This window comes from Hyperolius riggenbachi, chromosome 7 (assembly GCF_040937935.1).
Source record: "Hyperolius riggenbachi isolate aHypRig1 chromosome 7, aHypRig1.pri, whole genome shotgun sequence".
NCBI classification, from domain to species: domain Eukaryota; kingdom Metazoa; phylum Chordata; class Amphibia; order Anura; family Hyperoliidae; genus Hyperolius; species Hyperolius riggenbachi.
Genome location: NC_090652.1, coordinates 116,084,068 through 116,101,984, shown reverse-complemented (window position 1 = coordinate 116,101,984; position 17,917 = coordinate 116,084,068). Strand labels below are relative to the sequence as shown.

Here is a 17,917-nt window from a genome sequence, read left to right as displayed (position 1 = left end):
AGGTAAGTAAAATAGAAAATGGTTCACTTTAAAGAGACATTGAAGCGAAAAAAAAATTAGGATATTATGATTTGTATGTGAAGTACAGCTAAGAAATAAAACATTAAGATCAGATACATCAGTCTAATTGTTTCCAGTATAGGAAGAGTTAAGAAACTTCAGTTGTTATCTCTATGCAAAAAAGCCATTAAGCTCTACGACTTTCAAAGTCGTGGAGAGGGCTGTCTTCTGACTTATTATCTCAACTGTAAGTAAACAAATGTCTTTTTCTCTGCCAGAGGAGAGGTCATTAGTTCACAGACTGCTCTGAAAGAATCATTTTGAATGCTGAGTGTTGTGTAATCTGCACATATTAGAGAATGATGCAATGTTAGAAAAAACACTATATACCTGAAAATAAAAATATGATAATATTTTCTTTGCTGCTAATCTTCTAGTAATTATTCATAGTACACAACTAATTCATTATATCATATTTTTTTTCGCTTCAGTGTCTCTTTAAGTGTGACAAAAATGTAACAAAAAAAAAAAAAAAAAAAAAATCAGGAAGGGGACAAAAACATTTTCATAGTCTAACCAGCCATTTTTGCATATTCAGTTTGTGGCAAAGGGAAAAAAAAATGTCAGTGTTCGTTTACAAAATCTTCAGATATCCGGCAGATGAACTATTACATAATTTTTTTTCACAAACATTACAACATTCTTGTATTGCAATGCAAGGTTGGATGTGAAAAATGTACCAAATGTTTGATGATGACATCCCTGCAAAAAAAAAAAAAAAAAAAAAAAAAAAAAAAAAAAACACCTTTCTTCCATCCCCTGAAAATATACCAGAAATCATAGTGTAGTGTCAAGCGTACATGGCCAAATGTAATCCCCACCAAAGCCACGCCCCTCTGGTGACTGTCAGCCTATGCATTGCAGTTACTACAGAAACTTAGCTAGGAACGCAGATTACGGCTGACCAAGCACCAGGACGTCAAATTTTTCACAACCAGGGACTGGTGAGCAGTCAACTGAGGGAAACCATAAGGGTGGTAGGCCACTAGTGATGGTCATTTCTAGGAGAATTCATGCAGAAGCATGTGACTTGTCTGATCAACTGATAGATGATTCGCAGTGATCCCCTTTTCCTGTGTGGCAATTGCTGTGTCTCATATCTATGACGCCATCTAGTGGCATCTTGAAACACAGCTATCCCATCCTTGGGGCACATTTGGCTATGGGGAGAGGGGAGGACTTGTACTGAGGGCACATCTGACTATTGTGGAGGGGGCTATTCTGGGGAGGGGGCTTATAAACAAGTCAATCACTTTTTCCTAGTTTCTGAGGGAAAAGTGGGTGCCTCGGCTTAAACGCAGGCCGGCTGGAAAATCAATTGCCGTGTATACTTTTATATAAGCCGGCCCGTCGTGAAGATCCAGTGGACATCCGTATGGAGGTAAAGTTTCAGGAATTTATATAGGAAAACAAAAACGGCAATCCACTGGATCTTCACGACGTCTGATGTTCCCTGGACGTTATCTGTGACCTGAGCCATTTCACAACCTTATAATGTGGGTTGTTGGGAGCTTGGTAAGCCTTTTCTAGTTTTGATGTTTGGCGGATACCTACCTCTGAGCATTTGATATATTGTGGTGAAGAATTTACCATTCCCTACATACAATGACTTTCTAAACCTACGCTGACCTTTGATGTATGCTGTAAGTATAAAGCCTAATGTGTAGCTGTGTCACTAATAGAGATGGTCAATGAGATGAAAATAATTCTGCGTTGATTCTGATTTATGCAAATGTACGCACTCTCTTTGCTCATGAAATCAAATAATTTGATATGTTGTTAAAATTTGGTTTGGTGACTACGAATTAAATGGTACCTGAGAAGGATGAAAATAAAAAGTTTTATACATACCTGGGGCTTCTTCCAGCCCCATTTAGGCTAATCAGTCCCTCGCTGTCCACCTCCACCACCTGGATCTTCTGCTATGAGTCCTGGTAATTCAGCCAGTCAGCGCAGTCCGGCCACGTGCCGCTTCCACAGCCAGGAGCGCTCTGCACCTGCGCAACAGTACGCTCCAGGCGGCGGAGTGTGTGCATGCACACTACGCCAGACTGGCTCAAGTACCTGGACTCATAGCAGAAGATCCAGGTGGCGGAGGAGGACAGCGAGGGACTGATTAGCCTGAAGGGGGCTGGAGGAAGTCCCAGGTATGTATAAAATTTTAATTTCATCTGTCTCAGGTTTACTTTGTTACACAGTAGTACTATACTCTACATATGCACTCTCCACAGAGCTGCAGGGAATTCACTGAGAATGTTGTGCACATTGAACACAGAGGTGTTGTCTATCACCCATAAACCTGGTTCAGATTGTGCATGAAGAATGTGTGATAGAGGAAGAATCTCCTTATTCCCCTGCAGAGTACCTGCACATCACTCTTACATGTACCCACAGTTACATTGCCTATGGCCTGATAGATGTTCTTTGTTCCGGCCTGTACCTTTTACAAGTACTCTTACCAAGGACTAGTTTTAGTCTATGACTAAAGGGAATAAATATGGCAGTCTCCATATCCTTCTCACTTCAGTTGTCTTTTAAAATTCCTAAGCGTTGGCAGTGAGAAGACGAATTTCATGTTACATACTTTCAATCAACAAGATTGTAATATGCAAATTAGAGGAGTCGGAGGAATCCTAAACTGAGGAGTCGGTGGATTTTTGGACCGACTTCACAGCCCTGCTACTTTATACAATGTTGTCTTTACGGTAAAGATATTACAAAGTGTGCAAGATACTGCCCTTTTGGACCCAGACCGCGCTGCTTGTTTGGCTTAGTCTTGTACTTTGAGGTCCAAGGTCATAATCACAGAATCACTGCACTGGGAAGGTTCTCATGTGATTTCTCTGAGCTGCTATTATACTTCACATTCTCTTCCAAGAATAGTCTATTTCTGCTGCTGAGGATGTCCCATTATTTGCAAAAAAGCCTATGAATATAATTTTGACGTTTAACTCCTACCCGACCTCCTAACGCGATAGGCGTCAGGAAGATGGCAGCCCCAGGACCGCCTAACGCCGAAAGGCGTCAAGTCCTGGGACGGGGTTTTGCTCCGCTCCGTCATCAGTCTACCAGCGGTGATTGCTGATAGGAGACTGATAGACAGTGAAACCACCATCTATTTACATTGTACAGCGCTGCGATCTACAGCAGCTGGGGACAGCCGTGTCACTCAGCTGTCCCCTAGAGAGGCTCAGAGAGCGATCGGCTCTCACAGATACAAGAATTTTCTTCTTAATGACGATCACTTGCGATTGTCTCATGTAAAAATCAAGTCAGCATAGCTGTCCAACATTGTAATTAGCCACTTCACCTCCAATGGTTTTTCACCTTAAAAAGCAGAGCAATTTTTACCTTTCAGTCCATTCATCTGCCAATAACTTTATCAGCACTTACCACACTGAAATTAACTATACATTTTTTTGCCACCAATTAGGCTTACCGGTACTTTGGGTGGTACTTTTTGCTAAGAATTATTGTAATCTAAATGCATTTTAATGGGAATAATAAGATTTTTTTTTTTTTAAATCATTAAGTTTTCGGCCATTATAGCTTTAAAATACAATGTTCTACTGTGGATAAAAGCCGCACATTTTATTTGCCCATTTGTCCCTGTTATTGCAGCGTTTTAAATATTTCCCTAGTACAATGTATGGCACGAATATTTTATTTGGAAATAAAGGTTAATTTTTTTTCAGTTTTGCGTTTATCACTAATTACAAGCCCATAATTTAAAAAGTAACAGTAATATAGCCTCTTGACATATATATTAAAAAAAAATTCAGTCCCTAAGATAATTATGTTTTTTTTTGTTTTTTTTTATTGCATCTATTTTTTTTTTTACAAAAATTTTATTTGGGTAACAATTGGTGAGGTCTGTTTATTTAAAATAGTGTGTGTAGGTATAATTTTACTATTTGACCACAAGATAACCTCGCGCATAACTTTCCTGTGCTCAAAACTAGTACACAAACAGGAAGTAATGCATGGACGTGTAAGTATCGGTTTTGGTGAATGAAGCCGCATCTCATTGATGCCAACGATCGTTCACACAGGGACTTAGATCAATGAATGGGAACTGCAATAATTAAGTGTTTGTATTACAGTGGTGTAAAGTTTTGAGTTCAGGTCACAATTCTGACTTCAACCTCAAGCTGAAGAAAACCAGCAGGCGGCCTGCACTCAAACTAGGAATGATCAATGAGTTGCAAATATTTCTGAGTTCATGCAGATTTATGAAATGTATTTTGCAAATACAGTAGAATATCATTATGGTAAACTCCAAGGGACCAGGAAAAGTAGTTTACTATATTGGTTATTCATTGTATATTTATATAGACACATTTGCTGGAACCAGAGGACTGAGTTTACTATATCGAGGTTTACTATATCAGAGCTTACTATAATGAGATTCTACTGTATATGCAGCTTGAAAATGGACCAATCATTTTACACCTGGGTGGGACTTGATTGGTCCATTTTCAAGCTGCATATATTTGCATTAAAAATGCAAAAATCTGCATAAACTGAAATATTTGCATCTCATTGATCATCCCTGACTGAAACTAATGCTAAAAAACCAGCTCTACTTGAAGTCAAAGGTCAGTCTACATAACCCCCAAAGCTCCTTCCTTACACACTGTCAATACTGGTCATCTGAAATCTTCATTCGTGATCATTCTGGATAGTGTTTTGCTGTACAAACATGTTTCTTAGCTATCAGCTGAGCAGTTTGTTCTGCCCATTAAAGAGGGAAGGAGAAAACCAGCTGGCATCAGCGGTGATTTTACAACAGCATGCCCAGTCACTAATAAGCAGTCGGCGGGTGTTGGGGAACACCTGTACATATATTGATCATGAGCCATTGTTTCAGCTAATCTAGGTTAAACATGTTTACAAGCATTAAGTGCTTCTTGGAAATACGTGTTCAACAGGATCCTACATTTTTGAGGGCTGGACTAGAACCGGTTGAACTTGAGTTTTAGGTGAATTTTGTGACCATCTCTGCTCTTCACAAGTCCTTCACAACAGAATGCCATTTTAGCACCAGCAGCAGGTGCCTCCAACTCATCCTCTTACAACCCCCCACCCTGCTGTTTAATTGTCACCCAAAATTATCACAAACGATCAGGGCATCTCACATACATAACAATGTATGTGGACTATGTGGATATTGAATCTAATGTTGAATTACGGCAGGCAGGACCACCAATTAGGCATGGCAAACTATGTGGATTTACAGTCATGACATACAATTAAACCAGGGATGTCAAACCGGTCCTTTGAGGGCCAAGGTCCTCACACATTTTTTACACAGCTCAAATTAATTGATGGGTCTGAATCAGGAGAGGCGTAGTCCATCAGGTAGGACACATTCCTCTCTTTCTCAGTCCATCCTAAAAACTGGAATGGATCTGGCCCTCCAGGCCTGGAGTTTGACACCTGTGAATTAAACCCATCCCGTAATATACTGAACAGCCACAATCGATGGAAGCGGCCATGCCATTGCATATATACCTATAAACTGAGCAATGTTTGCAGCTACCCGCTGCTGTCACACTCTCCTTTATAGCTGGGAAATATGAGCCAGAGCATTGTTACAGGCTCCAAGGGGAAAGTGAAAGTAAAACTTAGTAACCATTTCAAGCACTTCAACCGAAGTCTTTCTAGCAGCTGCACTAGTACGGCTATTCTTTTAGAACAGAGTAGAAATTATGATTGCAAGTTAGCTTTAGGCCCGCCAGGTCACACGGACACTTGCCGGGCGGTAAATAATTGCCGCAGCATTTGTTGTTTAGGTTGCTTTCAGGGTTGTTTACTAATGTGCCTCCTTGTCCCCCTGCAGGGGTGGAAAATGCTGATTGCCATCAAAAGCTGCCAAATGGTTTTCTGGACACTTGTAGAAAAGAATTTGGACGAGATGCTGCAGCCTTAAGTGTCCGTTTCCACTGCAGCTAAAATTGCCGCAGTTTCCCACACACAAATTCAAATGCAGAATCGAAGCCTATTTAAATCAATAGGCTGTATTCCAATCAAGTACAGGAAAGAAATGGTGCCTGCTACAGTGTTCTGCCCAATTCATACAAATCCCCATCTACAGCAATTCCGATGCAAAGTCGAATCAGCACAGGTGTCACGTTTGTTTTGGAAAAAAACATGGCACCCCAGTGGAAACCCAGCCTAAAGGATACCACAAAGTTAGTGTCAAGGAAGAAGCGGTAGTGCAGCAAAGGGGAGGACTTGCCCTACCAACTGACTCACAGGTAATGCTGTTGAGAGAAATAGATGAATAGTAATGCTGGACTAGTCAGCACTAACCTAGGGAATTGTGTTTTTCTTTTCTAGACTTTATACGGGGTTCAACATCAATCTATCTGAAAGCCCAAGCTGTAATTTCCTCTAATCTTCTCTGAACCAAAACCCTAGGCAATATTTACCAAACTGCAGGAAAATACAGGTCCTTCTCAAAAAATTAGCATTTTGTGATAAAATTCATTATTTTCTGTAATGTACTGATAAACATTAGACTTTCATATATTTTAGATTCATTACACACAACTGAAGTAGTTCAAGCCTTTTATTGTTTTAATATTGATGATTTTGGCATACAGCTCATGAAAACCCCAAATTCCTATCTCAAAAAAATCAGCAGATCATGAAAAGGTTCTCTAAATGAGCTATTAACCTAATCATCTCAATCAACTAATTAACTCTAAACACCTGCAAAAGATTCCTGAAGCTTTTAAAAACTCCCAGCCTGGTTCATTACTCAAAACCGCAATCATGGGTAAGACTGCCGATCTGACTGCTGTCCAGAAGGCCATCATGGACACCCTCAAGCAAGAGGGTAAGGCACAGAAAGAAATTTCTGAACGAATAGGCTGTTCCCAGAGTGCTGTATCAAGGCACCTCAGTGGGAAATCTGTGGGAAGGAAAAAGTGTGGCAGAAAACGCTGCACAACGAGAAGAGGTGACCAGACCCTGAGGAAGATTGTGGAGAAGCACCGATTCCAGACCTTGGGGGACCTGCGGAAGCAGTGGACTGAGTCTGGAGTAGAAACATCCAGAGCCACCGTGTACAGGTGTGTGCAGGAAATGGACTACAGGTGCCGCATTCCCCAGGTCAAGCCACTTTTGAACAGAAACAGCGGCAGAAGCGCCTGACCTGGGCTACAGAGAAGCAGCACTGGACTGTTGCTCAGTGGTCCAAAATACTTTTTTCGGATGAAAGCAACTTTTGCATGTCATTCGGAAATCAAAGTGCCAAAGTCTGGAGGAAGACTGGGGAGAGGAAAATGCCAAAATGCCTGAAGTCCAGTGTCAAGTACCCACATGGCACATGTCAGCTGCTGGTGTTGGTCCTCTGTGTTTTATCAAGAGCAGGGTCAATGCAGCTAGCTATCAGGAGATTTTGGAGCACTTCATGCTTCCATCTGCTGAAAAGCTTTATGGAGATGAAAATTTCATTTTTCAGCACGACCTGGCACCTGCTCACAGTGCCAAAACCACTGGTAAATGGTTTACTGAACATGGTATTACTGTGCTCAATTGGCCTGCCAACTCTCCTGACCTGAACCCCATAGAGAATCTGTGGGATATCGTGAAGAGAAAGTTTGAGAGACGCAAGACCCAACACTCTGGATGAGCTTAAGGGCCTGTTTCCACTCTCACGAAACGGCCGCGAATCCGCAGAGTTTCCCCGCAGGCAAATCGCGCGGGGAAACTCTGCCATAGGGGATAACGGCGCCGCCGGCCGAATCGCTTGCAGTAGCGATTCGGCCTGAACCCCCTACAGAATTTGCGGCGGAGGCTGCGGTTCCCATAGCCGTGCATGGCACGGCTCATGGGATTCGCCTGCGATCCTGCCCACCCGCTCAGTGCTGGCGTGCGTCTACGAGCCGCACTAGTGGAAACGAGCCCTGAGGCCGCTATCGAAGCATCCTGGTCCGCCATGCCACGCCGCATTGAAGCAGTCAATTCTGCAAAAGGATTCCCGACCAAGTATTGAGTGTATAACTGAACATAATTATTTGAAGATTGACTTTTTTTGTTTTAAAAACACTTTTCTTTTATTGGTCAGATGAAATATGCTAATTTTTTTAGATAAACTGGAAATGATGTGACTGCACACTCTATTTATAGCTTCAAATCGAAGTGCTCGGCCAGCGATCCAACAGCACTCCGGATCAATCAGCAACACAAGAAGTAAGAAGCCGGCACCATCTATTACTTTTGCTCTTTTATTGCATTAAAGCATGAATATATTCCAGCAAAAAAGTGCAAAGTTTCATGGCTGCACGCCTCTTTGTCAAGCTTAGCTGGGAATAACAGTAACATAACAAACATACTACGTATTTATACTGATCATGGATGGCAGCAGCCAATAGAATTCAAACATATTCACACCAATCATAATAGTCCTAAAATCGCAGACCTGATGGGGAACTTTTATGCTGCTAACCTGATAGGACGCAGAGTCCAGGAACCTCCCATCTAGTCTGCCCCTCCTGGCCAGCGGCTCGGAACCTCCTTTGTCCGCCTCCCATCGCAGAGGCGCCACCTCCTCCGCACATGGCGGACCTGATGGGAGCCCTGCATTTCGTCATGCCATGGGCGGCGCCAAACAGCGCCGCCGCAGCATGTAGAGGCGGAAACAATGGGGACGCTAGCGACGTTACGCCGCCTGGCGTCACCAGGTGGACACTAGGAGGCCCGAACCACCGACCAATCAGGGCATCCCCATACATATGCGGCCTGAGAGTCGCATGAAATATACGCGATTACGCTATCTATCCAGAGCATAGGAAGACGCATGGCTAATCTACATATATAAACAAACATATTGGCACTGAGTTCCCACATATCAATACGGCCATATCTATATATATATATATATCTATATCTATCTATATCTATATCTCTATATCTATATCTCTATATATATATATATCTATATCTATATATCTATATCTCTATAGCGCTATAATGTGCATAGTGTGACAAAAAGAGATGTGAATTTCGCTTAGGAAAAAACAGGGGCGTAACTAAGAGCCCACGGGCCCCCCTGCAGAAATTGTGAGCGGGCCCCCCTCCCCCCAGGGCCCGCTCGTGGCAGTTTTGGGGGGCTGGAAGGGTCGCACCATGAGGGGAAAGCTATGGCCACACTCGGCGGGGAGGGGGGGGGGGCTTTCCCTCACCTTGGGCTTTCCCCTCTGTGCGCCCATCCAGCTTCAATAGCTATACAAGTGCAGCGAGCGGAGCGGCGGGCAAACATACCTTCCGTGCGTCCGGACGCTTCTCGCTCTAGTGACTAACGCGACTTCCTGTTTTATACAGGAAGTCACGTCAGTCACTAGAGCGAGAAGTGTCCGCGATAGAACGCACGGAAGGTATGTTTGCCTGCCGCTGCACTTGTCTTGTATAGCTATTGAAGCTGGAGGGGCGCACAGCAGAGGGGAAAGCCGGAGGGGGGGGGGGGGGGACCTTCCCCCCTCCCCGCCGAGTGTGGCCATAGCTTTCCCCTCATGGTGCGACCCCTCCAGCCCCCCAAATCAGCCACGAGCGGGCCCTAGGGGGGGCCCAGGCCCCCCCGCGGGCGCATGGGCTGCATCCCCTATTGTTACGCACATGGGTCCACAGAGGGGAAAGCCGGAGGGGGGGGGGACCTTCCCCCCTCCCCGCCAAGTGTGGCCATAGCTTTCCCCTCATGGTGCGACCCCTCCAGCCCCCCAAATCAGCCACGAGCGGGCCCTAGGGGGGGCCCAGGCCCCCCCGCAGGCGCATGGGCTGCATCCCCTATTGTTACGCACATGGGTCTGGGAGAAAGATCACCAAAACACTGCTAAAAATATGGTCGCCACCTTCCAAGACCCCCCAAGCACCTACATGCACAAACGATGAGATCTAAATGTAACCTCCATGGGCACTTCCACTGTAATCTATGCAGTAAAACATTGATGTTGACATTTGGTGGTCACATGACACAGCAGCAGGCGCCACTTGCCCTGGTGGATGGCGGGGAGATGCCAAGCTCAGTTTGCTGTCACATGACACACGCCTGCCTGGCAGAGCGTGACCAGCAGCTGCACTACAAGTATAAGCAGGCCTTGTCGTTCCTGAACAGCAGCAGCCAATGATCACTCACCACACCACTCTGATCAGCAGCTCGAACGCTCCCGGGAAGACCAGGTCGTCACTAGCAATCGCCCAGCGGCGGCCGAACAGCATCAGCCCCGGCATCTTGCCCGGCTCCGGACTGTACCACCAGAAGAGGAGAGAGTCCTAGTCCGCAGCTGCCTGCGCTGGGTGACACAGCGCGGAGATCACACCCAGCTGCATCGGGAGCCACAACTATTTCCAGCACCGTGTGACAGCACTCCGAGCCTGCGCACCACGCTCTTCCCTCCGCCCGGAAACGTGTCCGCCTTGGAACTACAAGCGCTTCACTGCTGCTGCTCAGCAACTTGAGTGTAGGGGTGGGTTGTCATTGCTGTACCTCGGTAAAGGAGTGCTGCTGCTGGTGTGATATACGGGATTATAGGCATTTAATAGTCTTGTATTCTGTGCAGTCACTCGCAAATGTGAGGATGCGTCCCCTATATGGAATGATCGCATAACAACCAACAATTTACTCACATTACATGCTGCCAGCTCAACACAATAGCCACTCCATTAGTAGTGTTGTCCGGATCATGAACGATCCGAATCTATTTTATGAGTCGATCATCCGAATCATCAAAATGAGTGATTCGGATCGCAAAAGGGGCGGGACCAGGGGCGACACGCCCCCTCTCAGCGGGCAGCGGGGTCTTGGAAGCAGAGCAGAGATGGATCGCTCTGTTGGATGGGAGGCAGCCTTGCAGGGAGACAGGTAGATGAGAGAGAGGGGACATGGGTGCCACTGCCAGATATGTGTAGAGCACACATACTGACTGCAATGTGCTGCTCATTATAGGCTGGCTGTTCCGTAGTGCTGCACAGTGATCACATGGGAAGCTTTTGGCTCAGCACAGCTCAGTAACTTTGCAGGCACTGTGATTGAAAGGCAATATAATCCTCTTGCACTCGGCACTAAACAGCTGCACTTATCTTTGGGGAATGCTTTCTTTCACTGTGCGACCTTTTCTTTCAAAGTACACAGATGAACAGATAGGTGAAATATATGTGAAGCATATGATTGCAGCATGTGGGTATTACGTGCAAACATTTCTGCTCTCTGCTCGTCCCTCCTCCCTTCTCTGTCCACTCCCTGCCCTCTGTCCATCTTCTCCCCTTCTCTGTGTGTCCACTCCCTCCCCTTCTCCTGTCCACAGACCTGTCCTGCTGTTCATTTCACCCCCGAATGCTTCCGGTAGTAAAATGATCCGAGATTCGGATCAAAGATCCGGATCTCTTCAATGATCCGATTCGAATCATCCGGATCATTGAAAAGATCCGAACTTCCCATCTCTATCCATTAGTGTTGTCCGGATCATGAACGATTCGGATCTTTGATCCGAATCTATTTTATGAGTCGATCATCCGAATCATCAAAATGAACGATTCGGATCGGAAAAGGGGCGGGGCCAGGAGCGGCACGCCCCCTCTCAGCGGGCAGCGGGGTCCTGGAAGCAGGGATCGCTTTGTTGGAGGGGAGGCAGCCTTGCAGGGAGACAGGTAGATGAGAGAGAGGGGACATGGGTGCCACTGCCAGATATGTGTAGAGCACACATACTGGCTATAATGTGCTGCTCACTACAGGCTGTCTGTTCCGTAGTGCTGCACAGTGAACACATGGGAAGCTTTTGGCTCAGCTCAGCACAGCTCAGTAACTTTGCAGACAGTGTGATTGAAAGGCAATATAATCCTCCTGCACTCGGCACTAAACAGCTGCACTTATCTTCTGGGAATGCTTTCTTTCACTGTGCGACGTTTCCATTCACAGTATACGGATGAGCATATAGGTGAAATACATGTAAAGCATATGATTGCAGCATGTGGGTATTGTGTGCAAACATTTCTGCTCTCTGCTTGTCCCTCCTCCCTTCTCTGTCCACTCCCTGCCCTCTGTCCATCTTCTCCCCTTCTCCGTGTGTCCACCCCCCTCTCCTTCTCCTGCCCACAGACCTGTCCTGCTGTTCATTTCACCCCCGAATGCTTCGGTAGTAAAATGATCCGAGATTCGGATCAAAGATCCGGATCTCTTCAATGATCCGATTCGAATCATCCGGATCATTGAAAAGATCCGAACTTCCCATCTCTACACTCCATTCCTCCTTTGTCAGGACAGCAGTGCCACCTCCTCCCTTCTGCTCTGCTAGTCAAATGAAAGACTGCTGCTCTCCTGACTCACTGTCAGACTTCTCACAGAGCAGAACAAGCTGCTTTTCCCTAATGATGACCTCTTCATCTCCCTAGCCTCTCACTTCTCCTCCTACTCTGACTGCATGCTGTTATTGTAACCACAGTAAAAACATGCTGCCCATGTGTTCTGTGCTGCCTGATGCAAATGTTTCCCCTTGCTTGAAGGATACTCGAACTGACATGTGACATGATGATATAGACGTGTATGTTCAGTGCCTAGCACACAAATAACTATGCTGTGTACCTTTTTTTCTTTCTCTGCCTGAAAGAGTTAAATATCATATATGCAAGTGGCTGACTCAGTCCTGACTCAGACAGGAAGTGACTACAGTGTGACCCTCACTGATAAGAAATTCCCCTTTCTTACCTCTTTCTTGCTCTCAGGAGCCATTTTCTGCAAGGAAAGTGTTTTATAGTTGGAATTTCTTATCAGTGAGGGTCACACTGTAGTCACTTTCTGTCTGAATCAGGGCTGAGTCAGCCACTTGCATACCTGATATTTAACTCTTTCAGGCAGAGAAAGAAAAAAAGGAACACAGCATAGTTATCTGTGTGCTAGGCACTGTACATACACATGTCTATCTCATCATGTCACATGTCAGTTTGGGTATCCTTTTATGAGAGAACCAGCCCTGGTTCTGATCTGTTTATATATGCATAACAAGGTACCTTAGCTGTCAATAGATTGTATTATTATTTTACCATTAAGGTCAGGCCCGTTTTTAGGGATGGGCGGACAAGGCGACTCATTGTCTGGGATGAAATGGGCCTATGCAGAGTATGGGTAATGTGCCTTGCTGGCTCTCGGAGAGGTGAGTTACTTTCAAGCTCCACTGTGTACTTTACATTATGGGAGGGAGTTATCTGGGGCGGAGTTATCTGGGGCGTCCCGCACTGCCGGCTCCCGCGCCTCCGGACTTCCGCAACTCCAACCACGTGACGTCACGTGGTTGGAGTTGCGGAAGTCCGGAGGCGCGGGAGCCGGCAGTGCGGGACGCCGCGAACGGCTGGAATAAGTTCTCAAGCGTCTGGAACCGAGGGACTTACCGCTGTGACAAGCTACTCTATCCCCCAGAGGGATCTTGTAAGTGTTCTGAGTGCGCGAGAGGCGCAGTGTGTTTTTATGTTGGAACTGACATACTGCGCGATGATGTATTTGTATGTGTTTTATTAAAGGCTGCTTTTTATCAGAATTGGATATGGTCACTGAAGGTCTAAGTGATACATATGTGCTGATGTGAAATTACCACCTGTGATTCGGTGGAAACTATCTGGTGAGCCTTTCAACCTATAGGGGAGATGGGATCACGTGTGAGCACCTTATCACCTGCACTGAGGAGTGTGTTATACCTTTTGATTATGCAGTATTACGCTATGTGAAGTCGTTTTTACACAGGTCATCACTGAGCGCGCAGTGGAGTGCATAGCACCAGAAGGTTAAAGCGGTATTGTCACCATAAACATCAAATTTCAACAGCAACTGGTCTGAGTGTATTAAGTGATACAGATGCTAATCCTGCATTCAAAACTTGCAAAACTTTTTCTGCTGTTATGGTTTGTAGTTATCACATACTTTAGGAGCACTGGCCCTAGTGCCAAAGAGTTGAATGCTGGGAGTTCTTTTTATCTATAATACAGTGGGTTGCAAAAGTATTTGGCCCCCTTGAAGTTTTCCACATTTTGTCATATTACTGCCACAAACATGAATTAATTTTATTGGAATTCCACATGAAAGACCAACACAAAGTGGTGTACACATGAGAAGTGGAACGAAAATCATACATGATTCCAAACATTTTTTTACAAATAAATAACTGCAAAGTGGTGTGTGCATAATTATTCGGCCCCCTTTGATTTGAGTGCAGTCAGTTGCCTATAGACATTGCCTGATGAGTGCTAATGACTAAATAGAGTGCACCTGTGTGTAATCTAATGTCAGTACAAATACAGCTGCTCTGTGAGGGCCTCAGAGGTTGTCTAAGAGAATATTTGGAGCAACAACACCGTGAAGTCCAAAGAACACACAAGACAGGTCAGGGATCAAGTTATTGAGCCATTTAAAGCAGGCTTAGGCTACAAAAAGATTTCCAAAGCCTTGAACATCCCACGGAGCACTGTTCAAGCGATCATTCAGAAATGGAAGGAGTATGGCACAACTGTACACCTACCAAAACAAGGCCATCCACCTAAACTCACAGGCCGAATAAGGTGAGCGCTGATCAGAAATGCAGTCAAGAGGCCCATGGGGACTCTGGACGAGCTGCAGAGATCTACAGCTCGGGTGGTAGACTTTGTCCATAGGACAACTATTAGTTATGCACTGTACAAAGTTGGCCTTTATGGAAGAGTGGCAAGAAGAAAGGCATTGTTAACAGAAAGCATAAGAAGTCCCGTTTGCAGTTTGCCACAAGCCATGTGGGGGACACAGCAACCATGTGGAAGAAGGTGCTCTGGTCAGATGAGACCAAAATGGAACTTTTTGGCCAAAATGCAAAACGCTATGTGTGGCAGAAAACTAACACTGCACATCACTCTGAACACACCATCCCCACTGTCAAATATGGTGGTGGCAGCATCATGCTCGGGGGGTGTATCTCTTCAGCAGGGACAGGGAAGCTGGTCAGAATTGATGGAAAGATGGATGGAGCCAAATACAGGGCAAACTTGGAAGAAAACCTCTTGGAGACTGCAAAAGACTTGAGACTGGGGCGGAGGTTTACCTTCCAGCAGGACAATGACCCTAAACATAAAGCCAGGGCAACAATGGAATGGTTTAAAACAAAACATATCTATGTGTTAGAATGGCCTAGTCAAAGTCCAGATCTAAATCCAATCGAGAATATGTAGCAAGATCTGAAAACTGCTGTTCACAAACGCTGTCCATCTAATCTGACTGAACTGGAGCTGTTTTGCAAAGAAGAATGGGCAAGGATTTCAGTCTCTAGATGTGCAAAGCTGGTAGAGACATACCCTAAAAGACTGGCAGCTGTAATTGCAGCAAAAGGTGGTTCTACAAAGTATTTACTCAGTGGGCCGAATAATTACGCACACCCCACTTTGCAGTTATTTATTTGTAAAAAAATGTTTGGAATGATGTATAATTTTCGATCCACTTCTCACATGTACACCACTTTGTATTGGTCTTTCATGTGGAATTCCAATAAAATTGATGCATGTTTGTGGCAGTAATGTGTCAAAATGTGGAAAATTTCAAGGGGGCAGAATACTTTTGCAACCCACTGTATATTCCTCCTCTTCCATTTATTTCCCTGCCTAGTTCCTTATCAGAAACACCCTCTGATTACTTGCGTTTACAAGCAAGGCTGAGGTGACTCAGTGATTGGATGTGTAAATAAAAAAAACCAGTGCAGTTGTTAGTATACACCTCAGTGGGAGTGTCTGAAGACTCTGAGAGGAGGGCAGCTAATGAATACACAATGAGCAAGAGAAGGGAGGGGGGAAAACAAGAGTCAGGGAGGATATGATATCAGCATTAGCTTGGCAAGATGGCCACTGCCTAGAATATGATTTTCTGCTTCTCCTTTATAAAATTCACAGGAATCATTACGTGGATAGCACAATACATCTGTTATGTAAGTACTGTAGAAGTAGTATTTATCTACTTACCGTATATTCCGGCGTATAAGACGACTGGGCGTATAAGACGAACCCCCACCTTTTCCAGTTAAAATATAGAGTTTGGGATATACTCGACGTATAAGACTACCCCTCTTCCAACGCACACCAAATTAAAATTAAAATTAAAAAAATCATGTACTGGTGCTGTGTATGAACATATACTGATGCTGTAATGTATATGTTACCCAGTATATAACAGTATATAATCACTTGACTTGTTGCATTGGTCAACTCTCCTTAAGTAGACTGGTCAGCTCTCCTTGTCTACCTGTTTATCAGAGCGGTATAAGAGAATAGATTGCGCTTCCTCAGAAGGGAGATCTGAGAGGCGGTAACAGGATAGGGCGTATCACCCGGCATCAATAACACCCGGCGTATAAGACGACCCCCAACATTTCTTTATATTATTAAAATGTTCTCCCACCCTACTCTGCAGTGACCTCTTAGTTCTCCCTATGTATCTCTTTTGACAAGGACACTGAATGCAGTAAATGACCCCGCATGTGCTGCAGGTCATGCGGGGTCAAGAAGAGAAATGAGGGACATCCCTTGTCCAAACATTTTAAAGAGGAACATGGAGGTAGTGTGAGGGGGGACGATATTTTTTGGTCTTGAGATTGTTAAACAAAGTGGGAGGGGATTATATCAGGAAAATGTCACGGAGTGAGTCAAGGTGGGTTTTCCAACTGGATACCCTTATTCCTAAGGGTTTAAACAGTGAAATGGAGCTGTTTGCCTTCTTTGGATAATGTGGATGTAAGAAAGTATATTATGATAGATAATGAAATGTGGATGTGTGAGATTGGTAGATAAAATTATTAGATTTGTATCTGAAGTATGTAGACTTGAATTTGAGTAAGGTAGTGCTGTGAGATTCAAAATATCCTATTTGGGGGAGGCAATTAGAGTGTGTATGTTGGTGCGAGTGGAGGCATGCACATATAATATGCTTTTTGCTATTTCTTTATTTTATTTTTTATCATTTTTTAACATTGGATGCTAGTGCATTATTACAGGATCAGTGCTATGAAGGAAAAATTAGGACTCAAATTAAAAGAATGAATATAAATGGAGGTGTGAGGATCCGCTCGGCTGCCTGCGCAGGCAGGCAGCTTTTTGACCACTGTTCAGGTCTGCATTCTGCAGGTCTCTGGAAGAGAGACCTTTTGTCAGTTTTGCAGCTTGCTGCTGAGGAATTTGCATACGTTTGTCATGCAGATTGCCTAGCCACATCCTTTGTAGGCTTGCTCTATAAATACCATGTGATATCACAGACCTGGGCTGGTCATAAGGGTTAGTCCTGTGAAACACTCCTGGAGTGTCAGCCTTGCTCATTGTTTAAAGATTAGCTTAGAGTAATTCTTGGGACTGCACTAGGCAGGTTTCCTAGTGCAGTTAGGATTGCATATCTGTTTATTTGTCTGTTACGATTGTCCTGTCCCAGCGGTGGTCGACAGGAGATCGTTCTGTGTGTCTGGGTGCTAACCGGAACAGCGGTTGTTACTGGTAGCTCCTTCTAATCTGTCTTGCCTGGATCGCACTCGCCTGGCGCTAGTGCTGTGGATCCGTCTGATCTCCATCTCTCTTGCTGTACTTGGATCGCACTTGCTCTGGCGGAAAGAGCAGTGGATCCAGCTCGCTCTGTTTCTATACTTGGATCGCACTCGCTCTGGCGGAAAGAGCAGTGGATCGTATCTCTCACTTATTCCTGTTTTCGTGTATCTGTCTTGTCTGCCATGAACGCTTGCTGGAGGCTTGGTGAGGTAACCGTTAAGCAAGCGCTCGCGTCCTCTGTTTCATGTTTGTCTGTCGGTGGTTAGTTAGGCGTGCTTGTCTCTGTTGTGCTTAACACGCGGAGACCGCGCATAAAGGCGTGCAC

The 17,917-nt window shown here is 44.9% G+C and overlaps 1 protein-coding gene across 1 annotated transcript in view; it reads right to left on the bottom strand.

Annotated features, from left to right (window-relative positions):
• Positions 1-10,742, bottom strand: part of DAGLB (diacylglycerol lipase beta) — a 60,411-nt gene extending 49,669 nt beyond the window's left edge. The window contains exon 1 of the mRNA XM_068244555.1: positions 10,202-10,742. Coding sequence (XP_068100656.1) covers positions 10,202-10,296 — 95 coding nt within the window. The 5' untranslated portion in view covers positions 10,297-10,742. The remainder of the gene's footprint in view (positions 1-10,201) is intronic.
• Positions 10,743-17,917: the final 7,175 nt, after the last annotated feature.